Below are 19,156 nucleotides of genomic sequence, written 5' to 3' on the forward strand. Positions count from 1 at the left end.
CACTCACGTTCACAAGTAGTGGCAATTTGGGGTCTGTGATGTGGGGTTAATTAGAAATTAAGATCATGTGTCTGCTTTCACTGAAGTCCCATCCTGGAATCAAATGTATCAAACATTAATCCACAGCAGTATTTGCATTTGTTGCATAATTTCTTTAAAGATCTGTGAATAATAACCACAGCCAATGCAGATTGTTTCAGTGAGAATATTTTTGAGCATATCCAGCCAGTTTTAATACAGAGCAGAAGGCTACATTGACAGTGTGGTGGACAAATAGTCCATGTCCTAGCAGAAATGTTTTTAAGTGCACAGTTTGTTCCTGCTCAGTCTGTTATTGCTGGGGAAAACAATGCTAACATCTTATCAGTCTCAGTTAGTCTGTTCAACCCAGTCACAGTGCCACAGTACTGATAAACAAAACAACAACTGATTGTAGAAGAAGGGAATAATAAAGCAAAAAGTGAATGACTGAAATGTGATAATCATAAACACTTCAAATAAAAAGTTAACACAAATATTTTACATGGCAAATGGTTCCTAAAAATCCTGGAAGCAATATATTTTAACACACATGCCTGAAAATGAACAGTCTTTTGTTGTTGTGCTTGCAGAAGCTGATATCCGGAACAGAGAGGGTGCATTTGTGAGCGGCTTTATTTTATTTCATCCTCAGGAAACCTTTGTGTTTTAGCCAAACTCCACATGAGTCGCCAGTGAACAGAAGGTTTCTGAAATCGGTCCCAGAGTGCATGCAGTATTTTCGAAGAATTGTGAGATTTTTGTAGTTAGTATTGGTTTTCTTTATATTTTCTCATGAACTGAAAACTAATCTAAACAGGTCAAAGTAACTGTCTTTTTTCAAACTAGTACTACATTATTAATCAGGCCTCTTGTTTTGTACTTAGACCTTCAAGTGACACATCTAATATTGTGACTTTAATAATCTGTCACGGTTCTTTGTATGAGTTCAGATTAATGAATATAATATATATCACGTTGTTTATATATTTAATACAGTCTGTCTTTGTGCAAATCGCACACTTAAATGTGGCATTCGATTTTATAAAACGACAACTTCTCGTTATTGCTGTGTTCTTCTTCTTTTCCTTTTTTTCCTCCTCCATTTCACGCTCTGCGGCGTTTCATTATGGCGTTCCCATCAGCAGATAGAAGGTGAGCGCTACTATGAGCAGCAGGCAGAGTGGGGAATTGAAGGTCTGATAGGCCGTGGAGGGCATGAAGACGTCCTCGTACTTATAGATACTAATCATGTGGTCGCTGACGGGAGGGCTGTCGATGTCGTGCCTGGTGATCGAACCTGTTGGAAGCGGTACGATGATATCAGATGTCACAAAGGACAGTTAAAAAAACCCATCGACATACCACTTAATGCCGGGTCCTGATTGCTCACCTTGAATGGCAGGCCCCCATGCAAACAGGTAGTACCACGACAGGTGCAGGTCCACAAGGGTCTCCTCTCTGGGGACGTACAATGGCCGCTTGAAACGGCAGGTCACGCGGTTGTTCTCAAAAACGCCCTCTTCATCTCTCGCTGGGTTCCTCTTGATCTCCTTGGCCCACTGGCCCACGTTGTAAAAATGATGAATCCGCACACGTCCGTTATCGTCGTGCACGCAGCCCATGACATCGTCTCCTCCCTGAGGCAACGGAATGGGAACATTTACGAAACTACATATTTACATCAACACAGGTAAAGCTCAAAATATTTAAATATCGAAAAGTCTAAAGTTGATTTAACACTCATAACATGTACCATTTTAAGCATTTAATAAAAATACAATTGTTATAATTACAGCCTGTGGTTAGAAAAATATGTCATACATTTTTTTTAATCTTATTACATAGTCACTAAAAGCATAAAGTTAATGATTTTTATATCGTATCGGCTAAAATTATACATAACGAAACAAAAAGCCTTGAGTTAATTTAGAAACATTGATAATGCTTAAATGAATGTTTCTGGACTTTGGGCTTGAGTTTAAATGTTTTTTTTAAGATGTTTAATACAAGCATTGTACAAGTTCTACATAAAGCATTAATAGATGTTGAAAGGCTTTAGCAATTGGAAGTTTGAATGTAATCCTTTCTTCTCAGGTCAGGAATTCTGTTTTTTTTTTGTGTGTGTTTTTTTTTTGACAAGCTCAAAACAGGCAAAGCTCTTATTATATCTGAACTCACATCCAGGGTGTGCTAGGCCCTGTGTTTGAAACCACGCAATTATAAACCATATAAATATTTGAATCTTTCTTCATTGTGACTTGAAAATATAGAGTATTCAAATTGATATCTCAGCTTATGTTCCACTACACTAATTAGTTGAAACTTAAAATTTGTTTTAAATTACTCATATTTTAGATGAGGAACTGTTTATTTCCCATAGTTTTACAGTACTTAAGTACTTAGTGCGTGAGAGTTTTTGGAAATAGAAATAGCCAAATGCATTGCATCCTCCAAACTGGCCACAAACCTCCAGACCTCTACAGATTAGGCAGCTGCTCACCATCTTCTTGTCAGAGGAGAAGCCCACGGCCACCCAGCCGTCCGTGTCTGCGCTCATCTCATACTCCACATCTGTACCGATGCGACGATAACTCAGAAAGTAGTCACACGTCTCTGCATCACACCCTGGTTTCCCGTACCTGGACGTGAACAGAATAAACGAATGGACCGTGATTAGATTGCCTGAGAGGCGTTGCAATATCAGAAGTGGGACACGATGAATTCCCTCCCGGTTTTGGAAAACAAAGATGAGAGTGTGAAGAGTTTCTATGTTTAGCTCTGGCTCTCTGAAGTCTGTCCACTGCATGTAGGATGAAAGAGCCCCGGGGACTGCAGCTGCACCGAGGCTCAGCTCTCGGAGATGCAGCACAGACATTTTGTTCTCTAACCTTATGCAGCCTTTGGTGACGCCGCAGTCGAGGACTTTGATCTTGGCAAAAGGGTCGACTGGTGGGGCAGTGGGGAACGGGTAGCCTGCAAGGAAAAGCAAAAATCAGTGATTCTTTTGGCTCCACACTAAACATCCGAGGCTTGTTTTCTGTCCAAAAGGACAACTGCAGGGAGGCCATCTGCACCGTGTGTCTGTGTGAGACCGGACCGTGTTTACAGGCACATGGTGAAGATGTGTCTTCATTATACATGTGTCTTCAGACACCCTTCAGAGAAGTATTATGATTAACTAAAATTGTGGAAATTCCATTATGTATTAAAAAAAAAAAAATTCCCATACTTGAAATAGTCCTGCTGCTAATTGTGTCCACGACTGTACCTTCTGGATGCTTCTACTCTTCTACTTCTACTGAGACCTCTTTACGATAACAAAGGATAAATTATCCACTAGCAAGAAAGAAAATGCACGCACGAACTGACCAATTACCATTTTATCTAGTAATCTAAATATTATAGAAACAAGTTGGAAGATTCTAATTCTATTCAAGGTGGAACTCAACTAAAACTGAATATATTTCATTTGGAGGCTTGTACAGCATTTTAGTATTTGATACAAGAGACAACATTTTTCAATTCAAATAGCTTTTAGGAGATGGACAAATTAAATAAATGAATTCTTAAGAATGTGTTTATGCAACACCATGTTTACCCATTACTTTTTTTAACTTCTAAACTTGACAACTGTCTGTTTATTTGTAAGATTGGAAAAATGGTTAACATTAGCCTGGTTATTTGTGGTTACGGCTACATGTTTAGCTTTGAAGCGATACCAAAGATTTGAACTGTTTTAGGTTTACAGGTTAACTGTTTACATGCAAAGTGTGTGTTGCCATAGTGATCACATCAACACCCCCTTCTCTAACTTATCTATCTACTAGGCCAAAGCAACATGTCTCCTGTGTTTCATTCATCTCACCCATTAGGGCTAATGCCTGTCACAGTTCTGGAACGGACAAACAATTGGCTTGCAAACTTCCACTTTGATAAATTAAACAAATAGTTACTATGAGATTTAACCATACAATCAACAAGCCCTTCAAAAACAACAACAACAACAACAACAAAACAGGCTATTAAAGTTTGGTTGCTACTGTAGGACTGGTGTGTCTGGAACTGAAAGGAACCTTAATAGATGCCAATGAAAACCTGGCATGTTGGTGGGTGAAAGTAAAGCTCAATCAAATGCATTAGTTTTTCCTCCACTTTGTCAATAATCAATTGATACATCAACGTTAACACCTTAACCCTATATTTTTTAATGTAACCGCCCCGGTGAGCATGGTGGTTATCCGGCCCTGGAGGGCAGCGTCACCAGGGGAGCTGTCCAGGGTGCTGAAAAGCCCCTTTCATGGGAGACGGGATGCAAAAAAATACACTATTGCTCTTTTCCCCCTCCACACTTTCCTCTTCGCTGGGCCTGTATCCCAGATGGCTATTCACATGCGTCTTTTTTACCGTCGTCGGACAGATATTTGGACTCCAGAAACTCCGAGGCGAAGGTGCTGTAGGAGTCCTTGTGGGGCTCCTGGTGCCCCGGCTCTCCGTGCTCCCCGTGGCCGGTCCGGAGTGCTCCCTCGTCGGTGGGGCTTGGCTCGACCCCCCGCCATCCGCCGTGGAGAAGCAGCGTCAGCAGCTGCAGCAGGAAAACCATGGCCCGACAGTGACGCACGCAGCGAGACAACAAAGCACTAAACCGAGCTGAAGTCACTCTGGATCTCCATTACTGAGTGGTAGACATCCATGGCCTCATCATCACCGTCATCACCATCATCATCATCATCGTCCTGTCTGCATGTTGTTGTTTTCTCCCCCGCAGGGATGTGGTGAGAGGAAGCACCGCGCTGCTGGTTCAGAGGCTAATTATTCTCCAGATTACCCAGATTTGTAATTTTACCACCTAATTCACGCGCGCGACCATAATCCTCTTTGGAAAAAATGCTCCTCTCGATGGCAGCGGAGGCACATTAATCTTCACATATCTTCCACGGATAACAGGTCGGGTGAGCGGATGAATGGATGCTCGCGGCCTCTCTCCTCTCCTCTTCTCTTCTCTCCTCTCCGTCCTCACTGCAGCAGCCAATCAGCAGCCGGCACGTGCTCCGATCAGGATCAATTAGCTGCGGATCAAAGGTCTCCATAACACCTCGAAATAACTCATGCTTGTGCATGGGCTGTAAAACGGTGGAGAAACTTAGATAAACCAATGATATACATAAGTATTAGAAATATTACATGGAAAAACTAGGGAGACCTGAACCTGAACCTGAACCTGAACCTGAATCATTTCTTTCTTTTTTTCTTTTTCTAACATTTTTTTTAATTGAGGTTGATGTTTTTGCACAGGACCAAACCAAAAACAATTCAATACAATGCAGAACGTTTTCCTAATATTTATTTTTTTAAACATGCATGAACACATAGGTATCAGAAATCTTACAGATAATGAAAAAAGATGGAGAAACAACAACAAACAGTTTGACCACACCCTGGATAGGCTGCTTTAGCAGGGGAAATGGAAAAATAGTCAAACACTCCAAACAGCCTCAATTGCAAGGTGTTGGACTATGGGAGGAAATCTGAGTACATGGATGGATGATAATATCATATTGACCCCTCGTGGGCTGATCAGGAACAGCAAACCGACAGCGCGTGACCTGAGGAGGACAAGCAAAATACCCGAGGGTGGGGAGTTAATGAGTCCATCAATGCAGAGCTGGAGACGAGCCTTCATATCTAGAAAGGCTTTTCCTCTTCATTGTCACAGGGAGCCAGAGCCAATCACAGAGCAAACACATTCCACCTCGCAATTTAGCAGATTGAACTCGACTCGGCATGTTTGGGAGGGAAAAAGAAATGATCAACAGCAACATTCTTCAAAACCACGTTTCAAATCCGTTATGGAGAATGAGCAGATTTACACGAAGTCACATCAGTTTATATACCAAACTATATTTATATGTAGCAGTTCAACGTTTTGCCACTAGATGGCGACATGGAATCAAAGTTTGGTTAAATGAGCACATCATTTCTGGAGTTTCTTTTCAGGGTACGATGTTCAATTGTCAACGTTATTCAGTTTTACCACGGGGAAAAAAATTATGTATATATATTTATTTATTTATTTATTTTTTTTACCTCATAAAGTGCGGTGTTATAGACTAACTATATCTGCCTGGGCTTAACAACATCTTTGCTTGAGCACAAATGTCACTTTTTTGTTTGTCTGTTTTTTTAAATTTCATTAGCTGTTTCCTAAAAAAAGACAAATCTCTTAAAACACTGGCGAACAATTCATTTTTCGCTCTATCTGCAAATCTTCAAATCACAGAGTAAACTTTGGGAATCTGCAGCATCTGTGGAGATTTGATAAAGTGTTTCTTCACAGCTTGTGGAAATGAATATGATAGAATTGCAAATGGCTCTGACTCGTGATGAAACACCAGGGTGACAGTGACAGTGAAATTAATACTTTTACACTTTGCTGTCTAATCATTCCTCCCCTGATACTCGCCCATATATCAAGATTTTTACGAGCGAGTTGAATTAGTCAGATCTGCCAGTAATGTCACCACAACAGAAAATACAGAGATTGAAACCGGAATATGACTGATAAATAAATGTAATCTGCTTTATTGAATTGTATTTTTAACATTATGTTATCACACTTTTCTATTTAAAAAAAACAATGTATAATTGCAGATTTTAGTCGAATGAATATCATTGTCCTGAGTTATTTCCATCCAATATTGGATCAGAAAGTAAACGAAATCTGGAAAATATTGGAAATGTGAATAAAAAAAGGGACAACAGGTGAGAACTTAACCAATACTTGCTGTTCATGTCTGTGTCCTGTAGGTGATGCTGATGTTACACCGTGTGAGAATGACTGACCGCAAAATGACTAAAACTGTTAAAAAAAAAAAAAAAATTTAATCTCATATTGACACACATATATGCAAACTTTGTCTAACAGTTAATCTTTTTTCTGAAGTAATGCAGAAGGTTGATGGACATCGACACAAAGTTAATTGAATAGAAGAAACACAGATCTTATAGATCGAATTATTTCATTATGTCTTTTTCCATGCATGCACGAACGCTTTCCCCCTCTTTTGAGCTGGTGTCAAGTGCAGGTCTGAAAGCGCCACTTATGCATGTAAAGCATGTGTGTATCACGCGCGTAAACGTACGTGTGTGTACATACAAAAGTGTGTGACCTTTAACCTTTTTGCTCTTCAAGCCGCCCTCCCGTGCAGTCACAAACCAACCTGATCAATCGCTACTCTTGGTCTCAATCCACCCAATTATCCCTTGTTTATCCTCCTATTATTTGCACTCCTACCTCAGCCCTCTCACTCTTTCTCTGCCCCTCTGTCTCTCTCTCCTGCCCAATTACCATTCCATGTAGGGGGCAATGCTTGCTGGGTAATGAGGGACTCTGGGCGTACCAATCTTAGCCTAATAGCCTTAAAGGGCCACTCATTAACGCAAACACTTACTCCATCTCTCTCTCACGCGCACACACATACACACACACACACACGTGCGCGCGCGCGCGTATCCACACACATCTGTCCCCACACATTGTGCCATAGAGAGAGACAGAATGACAGAAAGAGAGAATGAGCAAGGGACTTAATGGAAGCAGCAGGAGAGAGAGAGCGAGAGAGAGACAGAGAGAGAGACAGAGAGAGAGAGAGAGAGAGAGAGAGAGAGAGAGAGAGAGGAGAGGAGAGAGGAAGGGGATGAATGTAGGGAGGGGGGTGGGGGGGAGGGGGGGGGGGTGGTCTGCTAAATGTCAGCGGTGTGTCTCCTGGGCCTGAGAGACGAGTTAGTGACAGTCCAACAATGGCTGCTGGATCCATTCAGAAACACAGCTGCTGCGAGTGCATGCCTGGATCCGTCTTCTGCCTCGCCATCAACGTGCGCTTGTGAAAGCACAGCTCAACACACAGGCACACACTCTAATAGGAAGATGCAGGCCTGGTACACTTCCAGGCTCACACAGTTGTGTATGCGGACACACGAGGTAAGCCCTGGATGTTATGGGGGATCAGCAGCAATGTGGATGGCTTAGCCGGGGCTGTCAGTCAATGAGAGCCCCTGCAGACTCACAACTGGCCGTTTGGACATCAGACCTGCATATTCATATCTCGTTTGCAATCACTTCCGTTCATCCCACTTTCATCCTGAGGCATACTATGAACAGACGACTTCCCCCATATATACTGTATATACTGTGTATATATATATATATATATATATATATATATATATATATATATGCATTGATTCTCAAAAAACTAACTAATACTTGATGCCGTGCCTCAGATATAATAGTAGTAAGGAAGTATGCTTGATTAAAACACAAAATGTAGATATTTGTTTGGCCCCCCCAAAAAAGTTCCTTTTATGCATCTCAGTTTTGGTAACTTTGAGGTGGGAAAACATTTTAAAAATCACACTGTACAGTATATCTACTGTTCAGGAGTATCAATGTTATTCAGGATGAGTTCCGTAGACTGGTTAACCTTTCATAAGACATTCATGTGAGAGAAAAAACAATCAACACCCTAAAATGGCTGTATGTCATTTGTTGGAAAACCCTGCCTTAGTTTTAACTGTACAATGTTTTCCTCAAGCACTGTCTTTTATAGTAATTATATTTTGAGTAAAATATACCAGTCTGGTGAACTGACTGAAATGAAAACACACTTCGCTTGAATTAAATGTTATTGTTGTTTCTTCTTTTCTTTTATTAATCAGTGTTATCAGTTTGAAGGAAACATAACAACCTGCAGAAGTTACCAAATGTGGTCCCAAAATGAGAAAGTGAGTGGCGGGCGCTCGTCTTTCCATCAAGCTGTTTGAATTTTAAGAAAATATGTGGAGCCGCGCAGCCTGACGTGGGAGATTAAACGAAAGTGGTTGAACTGAGTTGGAGTCAGACAGAGTTTACCTGTATTGGGTGACGCTTAAATTACACCTGAGAAAACTGAAAGATTGAATTAAAAGATACATTTAGGAATAACAATTTAGGAATGAAAACAATACTGATGTATCCTTCAAGGGAGAAAAAAAAAACCTGTGGGCCAAAATACTTTGACCATTTCGAGGATTTTTTTTTTAAACCAGGTCTGCCGTCTCTGTCTAACTTTTCCTTTTGCTCTGCGGTGGCTGAAGGCTGGTTTTGTATCTGTTGTAGTTCCAGAGGTATCATTTTGTTTCTTCATGCTCCTGTAGACGTCAGTTCAGTCGCTTGATCACTTATCGACTGCACCTGGTAAAACCAAGCTATTAACACACACACACACACACACACACACACACACACACACACACACACACACACACACACACACACACACACACACACACACACACACACACACACACACACACACACACACACAGCAGCGGCAGGCCGACCCCCTCACCCCCAGGAATTCATTTAGAAGTTGTCAGAAATCACTTTGCCCACAGAGGACAGTAAACACTATTGGCACCTTCCTCTGGCTGCAGATCAAGCACGACTCCACCTCACCCCTCCCATCCCCACGCCTGCAAAGAAACTGAAAAACACCCATCTCACAGATCATCGCCGTCGCTCTGTAGTTCTCTTTAAGAGTTTGAATTGAACAAAAGTGCGTCTGTCTCCGTCTCATTTGCACACATGGTTGGTTTTATGCTGTTTGTCTGTTGGGGTCTCTCTGTGTATGAAAGGCTGAACAGTTTCACTGTGCTGATGAAATGTTTGCCTTAGAGATAAGGAGGCACAGATGAGACATCGATCAGCGCTCATTAAACACTTCCAACTGTTGTGACACACACACACACACACACACACACACACACACACACACACACACACACACACACACACACACACACACACACACACACACACACACACACACACACGCAGACAAACACAATGACAGGCATTCATATTCTCCTTCTCAGCCGCAAACACAGGTAAACACAAAATGTTTTTAGGCCCTTGAACGTATTTGAGCTCACTCAAGCCACTTAGACAGGATCCCCTCCCATGCTGTTGATTCTCAAAGCTTGTATTGACAGTTGACTTAAAATGCTTGTTGTCAGTGGACTTATCCATTAAGCTGTAATGCTGCTCCTTCTCCATATAGACATGCCGACTGACCAGGGCCTTAAGCAGTGATTATGGTGTTGGGTATTGGGAGCTGGGGGCTGTACTGTCATTAGTCTGGTTAATCAGAGCCTTGCTCCAGGTTAAGCTTCACAGCCTCCAGAGACACGCTGATGAGCTGAGAGCCGTGCCCAGCCTACAGTTCTTGGGTCTGGACTCTAGCGGCTCCCCTGGCCCCTGCCTGCTCCAGCCAGTAATCTATAACTCTCCCCTGGAGCAATGTGCAGAGGCTCAGCCTCCTGGACAACACTGACACACGATGCATGGTAATGAGACACACACAGAATGACACACTGTCACACACACCTGTTCGCACACACCCACACTCCACCGCTGATGCAGTGTTAACGATCATCGCTGAGTTTCTGAGAGATTTTTTTTTTCCTCCTTTCTTTTTCTTTTTTCCAGCCTGGTTTCCACGAGCGGGCCTATTCTGCTCCGTGACACTCCAAAAGACAAACGGGTCTCTCTGCGTGTCTTACCAGCAGAGCAGTGACCTTGACTTAATGACCAATGTGATTCCACATCTAAATGTTTAACTACCCCTGTCCATGGAGTGCAATAACAACCAGCTCAGCAAAACGAGTGTATAATGACCACAGGGACTGATGGGTTTTCAAACAGGAACGACTCAGACACACACACACACACACACACACACACATGCACATGCACACGCACACAAACAAATTCCCAGAGCGCCACGAGGGTCTCAGCTAAGCAGGGACCCTCCGGGGAGGTGTATCAGAGTCTGCCCTGCCATTGGCCAGCCTCCTCTATCCCCATGTCCCCTGTGAGCTCATTAGCTCCAATCATAACCACTTCCCTATGTCTACTTTACACACTTCATCCATCGCCACCCTGCTACACACAAATTGCACCCTCCGTCAGACTCAGCCGGATAGTGTGTGTGTGTGTGTGTGTGTGCGGGCATCTGCAACATTCTCCGGATGCATGTGTGTATTTAAAGGACGAGGAAGGTCGGAGGGCCCAGTGAGCCCCCGACATTTCCCAGTGGACTCTGGAGGCCCTACAAGAGCAGGGAGAAGTGGGCGGGAGAGGAGACAAGCCGAGGGTGAAAAGTGGGCAGGAGGAGGTTAAGAAGTGCATTTTCAGGTGATGAAGTGGACAACAAGGTCTCAGCTTGGGTCTCCCGCGCCACTGCTTTGTGCTGTGTGACCCAGATGGGTGGGGATGGAGACAAAGACTAAGGAGGGAGGGACAGGGAGGGATAAAGAAAGAGGGGTTTCATTTAAAAAATGCCTGTTTGCTGCAGACACGGGAAGGACCCCAGAGAACCACAGAATGGGATGAGACAACAAAGAGCCCCATCATCAGTTTAGTGAATAGATCTGTCTATCGCTCCCTTTTATCTCCCTCCGCTTTCTTTTTTTTTTTCACTGTCTCCTCCGCTCTTAATCAGCCTCTCATTGTGCCATTAGCTGAACCTGTAGTCTTAATCAGAGGCTTGGCGTAGACACCATCCTGATCAGCTGCCCTTCTCACACGCGCACAAACACTAAATAAACACATTTTAATGCGACACAAATCATGTCATCCACTCAATGAGGCCTCCTCCCCTCCCTTTTGTAGCCCACAAACCAAACATAACACATGGGAGGCATGGCATGGTGCTCCTGTCCATCAGCCAGCCAACACTCTGCCAGTCTAAATATACACCCATGTGTCTTTTTGGTGTGTATCCCGATGGGAGAGAAAATGATTTTTAACTCAGTAACCCGCATTAGCTCCCGGATATCTGCTGCTCCAATACTGTAAACACAAAAGCATGTGCACGCACACACACTTGCTGTCTCTCTCTTGTGCATGTCAGCGAGTGTGTATTGATAATGGCCATTAGCATATTAATGATCATTGCCAGCCTCTTATTGTTTGCTCGCTCCATTAATCTTCATCTGCTGCCTGCCGACTGACAGCTCAATCTAGCAGGCCATCAGTGGGCACTGGGACACACACACACACACACACACACACACACACACACACACACACACACACACACACACACACACACACACACACACACACACGAACATATTAAGAATGCATAGTTGTACATAAAGCATACTTGCATCAACAATCGAGGTGCATTGTCTGGCACATACACACTTTCAGGCAGACAGCGTGATTGACATTCACCCCAGTGGGTGTAATCACCGGAGGTTATCCCACCCAGCTGTGCGGGGGTCCACTCAGCTTCTCCTGCACCGCGCTGAGGCGTCACATACCCGCAGGCTCAGAGTTCCTCCAGGGCCATAGGTGGTTGATGGTGCCTTTTGATCAGGTGTAAAAAACCCGCCTGTCTCTATGCATTTGCCTGAACAAGTGCACCATTGGGCGTCCCATAGCTGGCATTAAAATATCACGAAAGACCGCCATCCTGAAGTCCTGTGGTCACCCTCTAGTCAGTTTATACCAGAGCTGCGCCAAGCAAACCCCCCTCAGGTTAACAACTGAGAAGAAATGTATGATTTTGAATCAAAATTACTATATATATAATGCAGGTTAAAGTACAGCACTGATACCGTGTGTATGTGTATGTGTGTGTGTGTGTGTGTGTGTGTGTGTGTGTGTGTGTGTGTGTGTTGTGTGTGTGTGTGTGTGTGTGTGTGTGTGTGTGTGTGTGTGTGTGTGTGTGTGTGTGTGTGCGCGCGCACGTGCTCCAGTGTTAATGTGTTTGTTTAAAACCAGTGTGACTGACTGACTCACAGCTGATTACTGGGCCAACGACCGCTGGAAGTGAGCCAAGTTCGATGGGAGGTCTGTTCTCCTGATGCCACTTCCTTTCTACTCCCTCCCCTCCTCCACCTCATCCTGTCTTCACTCCCTCTCCTCCTCCTGCATCATGCTGCTGCTCCAGGAAGAGCAACCGGAGAGCCACAATATCAGTGTGAGCTTCTGTTTGTCCAGATAGAAACTTTGTTGCAACATAAACTTGACCCTGAACATGAATGAAAGCAGAACGTTTATGATGTATGTTCATTTCTTCTAATTGATTGCTGTCCTGTTTGATTACATTTTCCAATATTTAGCACATTGATGTGTCTGCGGTGAACAATTTAGCACTGCGAGATATAAGCTTATTTGTCTTCTTTTTGAGGGTTGGATGAGAAAATCGATCGCATCTTGTGCCTTAATTATGAAGCTGGAGTCAGGAGGTGATTAGCTGGAGCCTGATAATCAGAAGCGAATTGCCATGTAGTTTCACTTCAGTCCTCCAGACTGACATTGTGTTCATGTTAGTCAATTTCTTGATAGCTGTGGTATTTAGGTTTTTCTGGCCCTTTAATCAGTCAAAAGAGACATGCAGTATCTATTTCAACAAAGTCGTGTCGCTTCTGTAGGAATTCAGTAGAAACTGTGAAATCTCAAGGATGTTACCAAAGCGTCGCTGAGCTTTAATTCAAATTTTTACAATTTCCTTTCTTTTGGTGCATTAGCATGTCTGTTAGTCACATTTTCAACTAAGAGGCTTGTGACAACATCCATTTGGTTGCATTTACTCATGATTTTAAACATATAATGGTGCCCTCATACTGAGATCCACTATAAAGCTCTGAGTAGTCATTGTTTCTCCAGCTGGTGGAAACCATTATCACCAGACCTATTGGAAACATTAAACTGGATACAGGTTGTAAGCGTATAATTTATTCTTTGCATCATGTTACTTTGTGTTGTTTACTGCTTGCCTCAACAGAAATATTTAAATGGTTTCATCGGGGTAGTTTAGCTGTACTTTTAATTCTTGATGGAGTAAAGACCATGTGTCCAGCCCCTCAATCTCACGTGATTGCCTGGAAACATCAAATAAACTCATGGACTGCCAACTACCCCCCCCCCCCCCCCCCCCCCCCCCCCCCCCCCAGAGTCAGTTTACTCTTTAATCCTTTAACGTAGACGCATGCAAAAAATAGTTTATAGCAGGTAAGTAGTTTTTAGTGCCTTGGCTTTAACTCTGCAGAGATTACCTTCATTACCAAACAGCAGGGAGGGTTTGCAGTACCAATTGTGGTGTGGTTTTAAAATGTTACAAGGCTGTCGTGAGCTCCGAGAGTGTACAAACAGCTCTGATGTGTGTAAATTGCGCAGTAATAGCAATTGTACCTATAAACCATCTCAGGGAAACTGCCCGTTTTGTAGATGGGATGTACAATAACAAGGAGGAAAACGCTTCTATGAATAACTGAGCAGTAAACACCAGGAGAACATGATCGCTCTGTGGAAGGTTTGTTGATTATTTCATTTAATCATGAAGTTATAAATCACGCTTCAGTTTTTTTTTTTTTTTAAAGATGTGTTGTGTTCTGTCATATCTGACTGCACATCATCATCGGTAGAGAACGTTTCTCCATAACTTTACCTTCGAAACAAGGCTCCTAACGTTTTTATTGATAAATCTCGTGTGAATTAGACCACATTTGATGTCAGGAATGTATGGACTCATTTGTCTTTATGCTATAAGATGTTTCAAACCACAATATACAGCATCGAAAAAAGTCATAATGTTTCTCTTTCCTGTGCCATAAAGCTGTTTTTATAGAGCCTATCTATAATATTTCACTAGCAGAGATTATAGAAGTTTTATTGTGATCTTCCACAGATAGAAGAGCTTTATTGAGCTTTAGTAAATCATTTTTTTTTCCTGTTGTGATATTAGCCTCTGAGGCTGTGTCAGTGTAAGAGTTGTGCAGTATTAACATTTATGATGTGTAAGCTAATATATTTGAGTAGTTTATGGATGCAGTAAAGTATGAAATCCATAATTTGCTAACATGTACCACGTAAAACAGCTCTTAAAGATGAGCTGTGAATACAAATGTGGATTTTCTACGGTTAAGGGCACATTCCATCGTTCATGATGAGGAAAGCTTTTTCTCCTCGCTGCATTTATCCAACAGTAAAACTCCTCCTGTGCCTGCTGCAAAATGTTAAACTACCCGGGGAGCTGAAGAAAGGATGGAGTCTACTGCACAGACGATCAAACTATGCAGAAAAAGACTGAAACAAAAAGAAACATGTTTCTTTTGCGAAAGCATGTATAGTGTTTTTTTTATGAATTTGATAGAAATAATACTTTTAATTAACCCATTTTTTTAAAGTTAAGATTTAATTTTGAAGGAGCTGTCATTTACCTCACAGCCCCTGAAGTTCAGTTTGGTTGATATTGTCCATCATCTGTGACGTCTCTATAATGTCCAAGCATGTTGTGTGCAACTATTCCTCATTGATAGAGAGAGAAAGATAGATCTTTTTTTTTTTTTTTATCTTTGTCTGCATTTTTCTCCTTTAACCATTTCAAGCCATAAAAAAGATTGTTTTGTAAAAATTTCTGTCAGTAAAAGATGCTTTGAGTGGGACTCATTAGCATTAATATCCTATTAATGAAACATCGCCAAAAAATAAATAAATAAGTATAATAAATGTGAATTAGAGTGTTGATGCGTCATTCTTTTTATTTCCCAGCTTCCCTTTTTTGGGGGATCAAGAAAATGTAAAAGAAGAAAGAAAAAAATAACACCATCAATTTTTACCTTTGTATCATCCTGTTTTAAAACCCCACCACCCAAGCAATAGTCATATTTTCATATCTCAAGTGTGTTTCTCTTGTTTTCAGGGCAACGAGTCCATGACCTGGTTAGCGTGCAGGAGGAAGAGTTCAGATTGATGTCTTTACACTAACTGTGCTTCTCTCATCATCAGCTTCATTTAGCCTATGATTAACTTCCAATCACTAGGCGTGATTAAAAGTCACAGTAAAAATATTCCATACATATTTAATATTCCACTAACAAGGAAACCACAGCTCCCAAACTGCCAACAAAATAGATATATACCTGTAACACACGCACACACACACACACACACACACACACACACACACACACACACACACACACACACACACACACACACACACACACACACACACACACACACACACACACACACACAAACACCACCACATACATCTCTCCCCTTTCCTCGCCTGAAAACACGCACCTAAACATTTCCACGGCTATCTCCCCCACACCCTGGTGTTGGCTAGGTGGAATTAGAAAACCAACCCCGCGGTCTCATTAATTAATTAAACACCATGTGCCACTGGCACCTGGGTACCGGTTATCACTGCCACTCAGACACACCGTGATCTCAATAACCACCCCACCACAGGGCAGAGAGAGGCAGGGGGGAGGGGGGGGAGGGGTGAAAGGGGGAAGTGAGGGGGCATGAAGTCTTCCTCCATAACTTTGAGGTAAAGAGTTTCTTTAAAGAAGCCAGGAGGAGACACACACACACACACACACACACACACACACACACACACACACACACACACACACACACACACACACACACACACACACACACACACACACACACACACACACACACACACACACACACACACACACACACACACAAGGAGACCTCAGAAACATCTCTGTGCACACTGGCAGTAAAGTGGGCCACCTTTACAATGAATGGAGGCGAGCGAGTGTTTACTGTTTTTGTTTGTGCATCTCTCCCCTCCTCTCACGCTCCACAGGATCTTTTTTATCATCTGGCCTAGCAGGGCCCCTAAATCACTGCGCCACCCTCCTCCTCATCTGCTCTTAATACCTCCGCGTGTGGAAACGCCGCATGAACTCACGCTCGCTTCCTCTTTCATTCCTGGTCAATTAGCATTTTGCATTCTTTAAATTGTCTACCGTTTGATTTTAGGCACAACAATTCAGCTCATACATCAGGTCATAAAGACACCAAACCCTTTACTCTATTTAAATCAAAGGTAAGTCGTATTTCACCAACATTCTAAAATACTTTACTGGGAACCTTTTTATGTGTTCACTTTTGCATTGTTTTGCTGGAATATGAGCACTAAACAGATGAAAGCAAGTTTAAAATGGTCCTCAAAGTGACAGTTCTAAGCCTACTTTTATGACTTTGCAATGATTTACCCTCCTTCGACAGGGTTTTATTGTTATTTACTCTTTTACAGTGTCTTGATATAAAGCCATTTTATTTGGGTTTTTTATGCACGTAAATGTATATACGCAAATAAATGTATCTTAAGTCACAAAAATAGCTATCCAAATAATTATTTTCAGTGTTACAAATATCACACACAGTATCACCAATTGAGCTGAGAGGGATCAAACAACAAAAAACAACAAATGTCAGATAGCTAAATCTTTTTTTTCTCCCTCCCAGAGCAAAGCCATACTGAATATTAAATTAGGACATAAATTCAATCTGCTCAATCACATCTCCTGCATTAATTGACTGGAGGTGCACCGCAGTGACTTTCCACATGATAGACCTCCGTATCTGTTTTAAATTAAACCATGGCCATCGTCACTAATTGGACCAACGGGGACAAATAAGTTGTAGTTCTGAAAAGTAAGTGGGAGGACTGTTGGTTTCTTTGCTTTTCAGCTTTTGAAATCGACTCCGAATCAATATGAGACGTGGGAGTTAAAAACTCAATGAAGGTGAATCATACAGAGGAAATGAAATCAAACCTTTCTGAATATAGAAGATTGACGGAGTTCACACCCTGTGACTCGGGTTGATGCTATAATAAATTACGTATTAGTTGAATAGGTGACATGTTAAGATGAACTGTGACCCTCAAGAAGGATTTCCAATTCTCGCGCAATCAGTTTACAGCATCCTAATAATTAGACCAGTTCAGTTCAGCTCAACTCACACTAACAATGGGAAATTACCAAACTCCTTGAAAACAGGTGAGATTTATTAGAAAATATCCAAAGAATTGGTTGCAAAATCCTTAGTTCTGTAAATGTGTATGTATGGTTGTGCTTGTTGACCAGGCTGAACTGAAGGAGAAGTAGTTTGGCACATTTTCTGGAGCATATTTGGACAAAGAAGCTAGAAAACTAGAACATATTTAGTATAAAACCATGTGAGAATTAGGCGATATGAGAAAATCTACTGAAGTTGAAGTCATTATTGGAAGTTAGTTGATCAAGTCTGTCTACCGAATTTGAAATCTTTATTATCAAATCTCATTTGTCATTGGATTTGAGAGAAACATCTAAAAACAACTGCAAAGTCAATTAGTATGTTTCTACAAAACAAAACATAGTTTGAGAAAGTATTTTTGATTTGTATGACTTGCGATTTAAAATGTATTAAAAAAAAAAAAAAAGCTTTAAATATATCAATTAAGATGCAATTGAAATGTACCTTTGAATTTCGGTAAACTTCTTAACTTTTGCCCCTGAAGAATACCAGAATCTGCATGAAGCGTATCGTCGACACAACCTGATTCCATCCCTGCTGGACGCCATGACGCATCACTGTGGGATTCTTCTGCACCAGGAGTTCAAATATGACTTGGTGAACTTCAGCGGTGAGCACTTGGCCACATCCAGTCGCTCTGGATCGGCTCTGTGCAACCAGGTGGGTTAGTCAGAGCTGCAACAATAAACTTTTGTTTATCGGAGAAATTTAACCAGCAGCTTAATAATTTAAAGCCAATTAGAAAAACAAAAAACCAAAAAAACATCACGAGAAAGTAGACTATGTTTAATTAATCAATTTGGTGACTGCTTGATTTACATTTTTCTTTGGTGTTTTATAGCAAAAAATTAGGCCTAAAAATGACTCTTAATAAATCCTTATTTCCACACTTTTCTAAAATGTTTTTATTATTCTTCTTTTTTAGGGTAGAAAAAGAGTGAACCCCATTCAGAAACAACTCAGACTGGAGGAGGCATATTTCTAAAAGCTTCTGTGTTTCAACACTGTTAATGAGCAAAATAGAACTTGTGTACGCGGCACCGTCTGAGAATGTTTGATTTAACAACTCCAGAACGGAGCAGATCTGTCCGCTGCTTTAACAATGTTTTTCGTGTCCCCGTGTTGCACCCCACAAAATCCTCCGCCAACTCCATTGTAAAGGCCAAAAAAACTTACCCACAAAGAAAGCTCCATAAGACTCGGGAAACTATGTGTCCTCTTGTTTATTAA

At 41.8% G+C, this 19,156-nt stretch overlaps 1 protein-coding gene across 1 annotated transcript; it reads right to left on the reverse strand.

The window, feature by feature from the left end:
- Positions 1–1,145: 1,145 nt before the first annotated feature.
- Positions 1,146–4,621, reverse strand: frrs1l (ferric-chelate reductase 1-like; the record flags this gene model as incomplete). The annotated part of the gene is made up of 5 exons (XM_080501332.1): positions 1,146–1,318; positions 1,412–1,658; positions 2,522–2,660; positions 2,910–2,994; positions 4,426–4,621. 5 exons carry the CDS (start codon positions 4,619–4,621, stop codon positions 1,146–1,148), a joined length of 840 nt encoding a protein of 279 aa, XP_080357458.1.
- Positions 4,622–19,156: the final 14,535 nt, after the last annotated feature.

Source organism: Blennius ocellaris, assembly GCF_963422515.1.
Source record: "Blennius ocellaris genome assembly, chromosome: 8".
NCBI lineage: Eukaryota > Metazoa > Chordata > Actinopteri > Blenniiformes > Blenniidae > Blennius > Blennius ocellaris.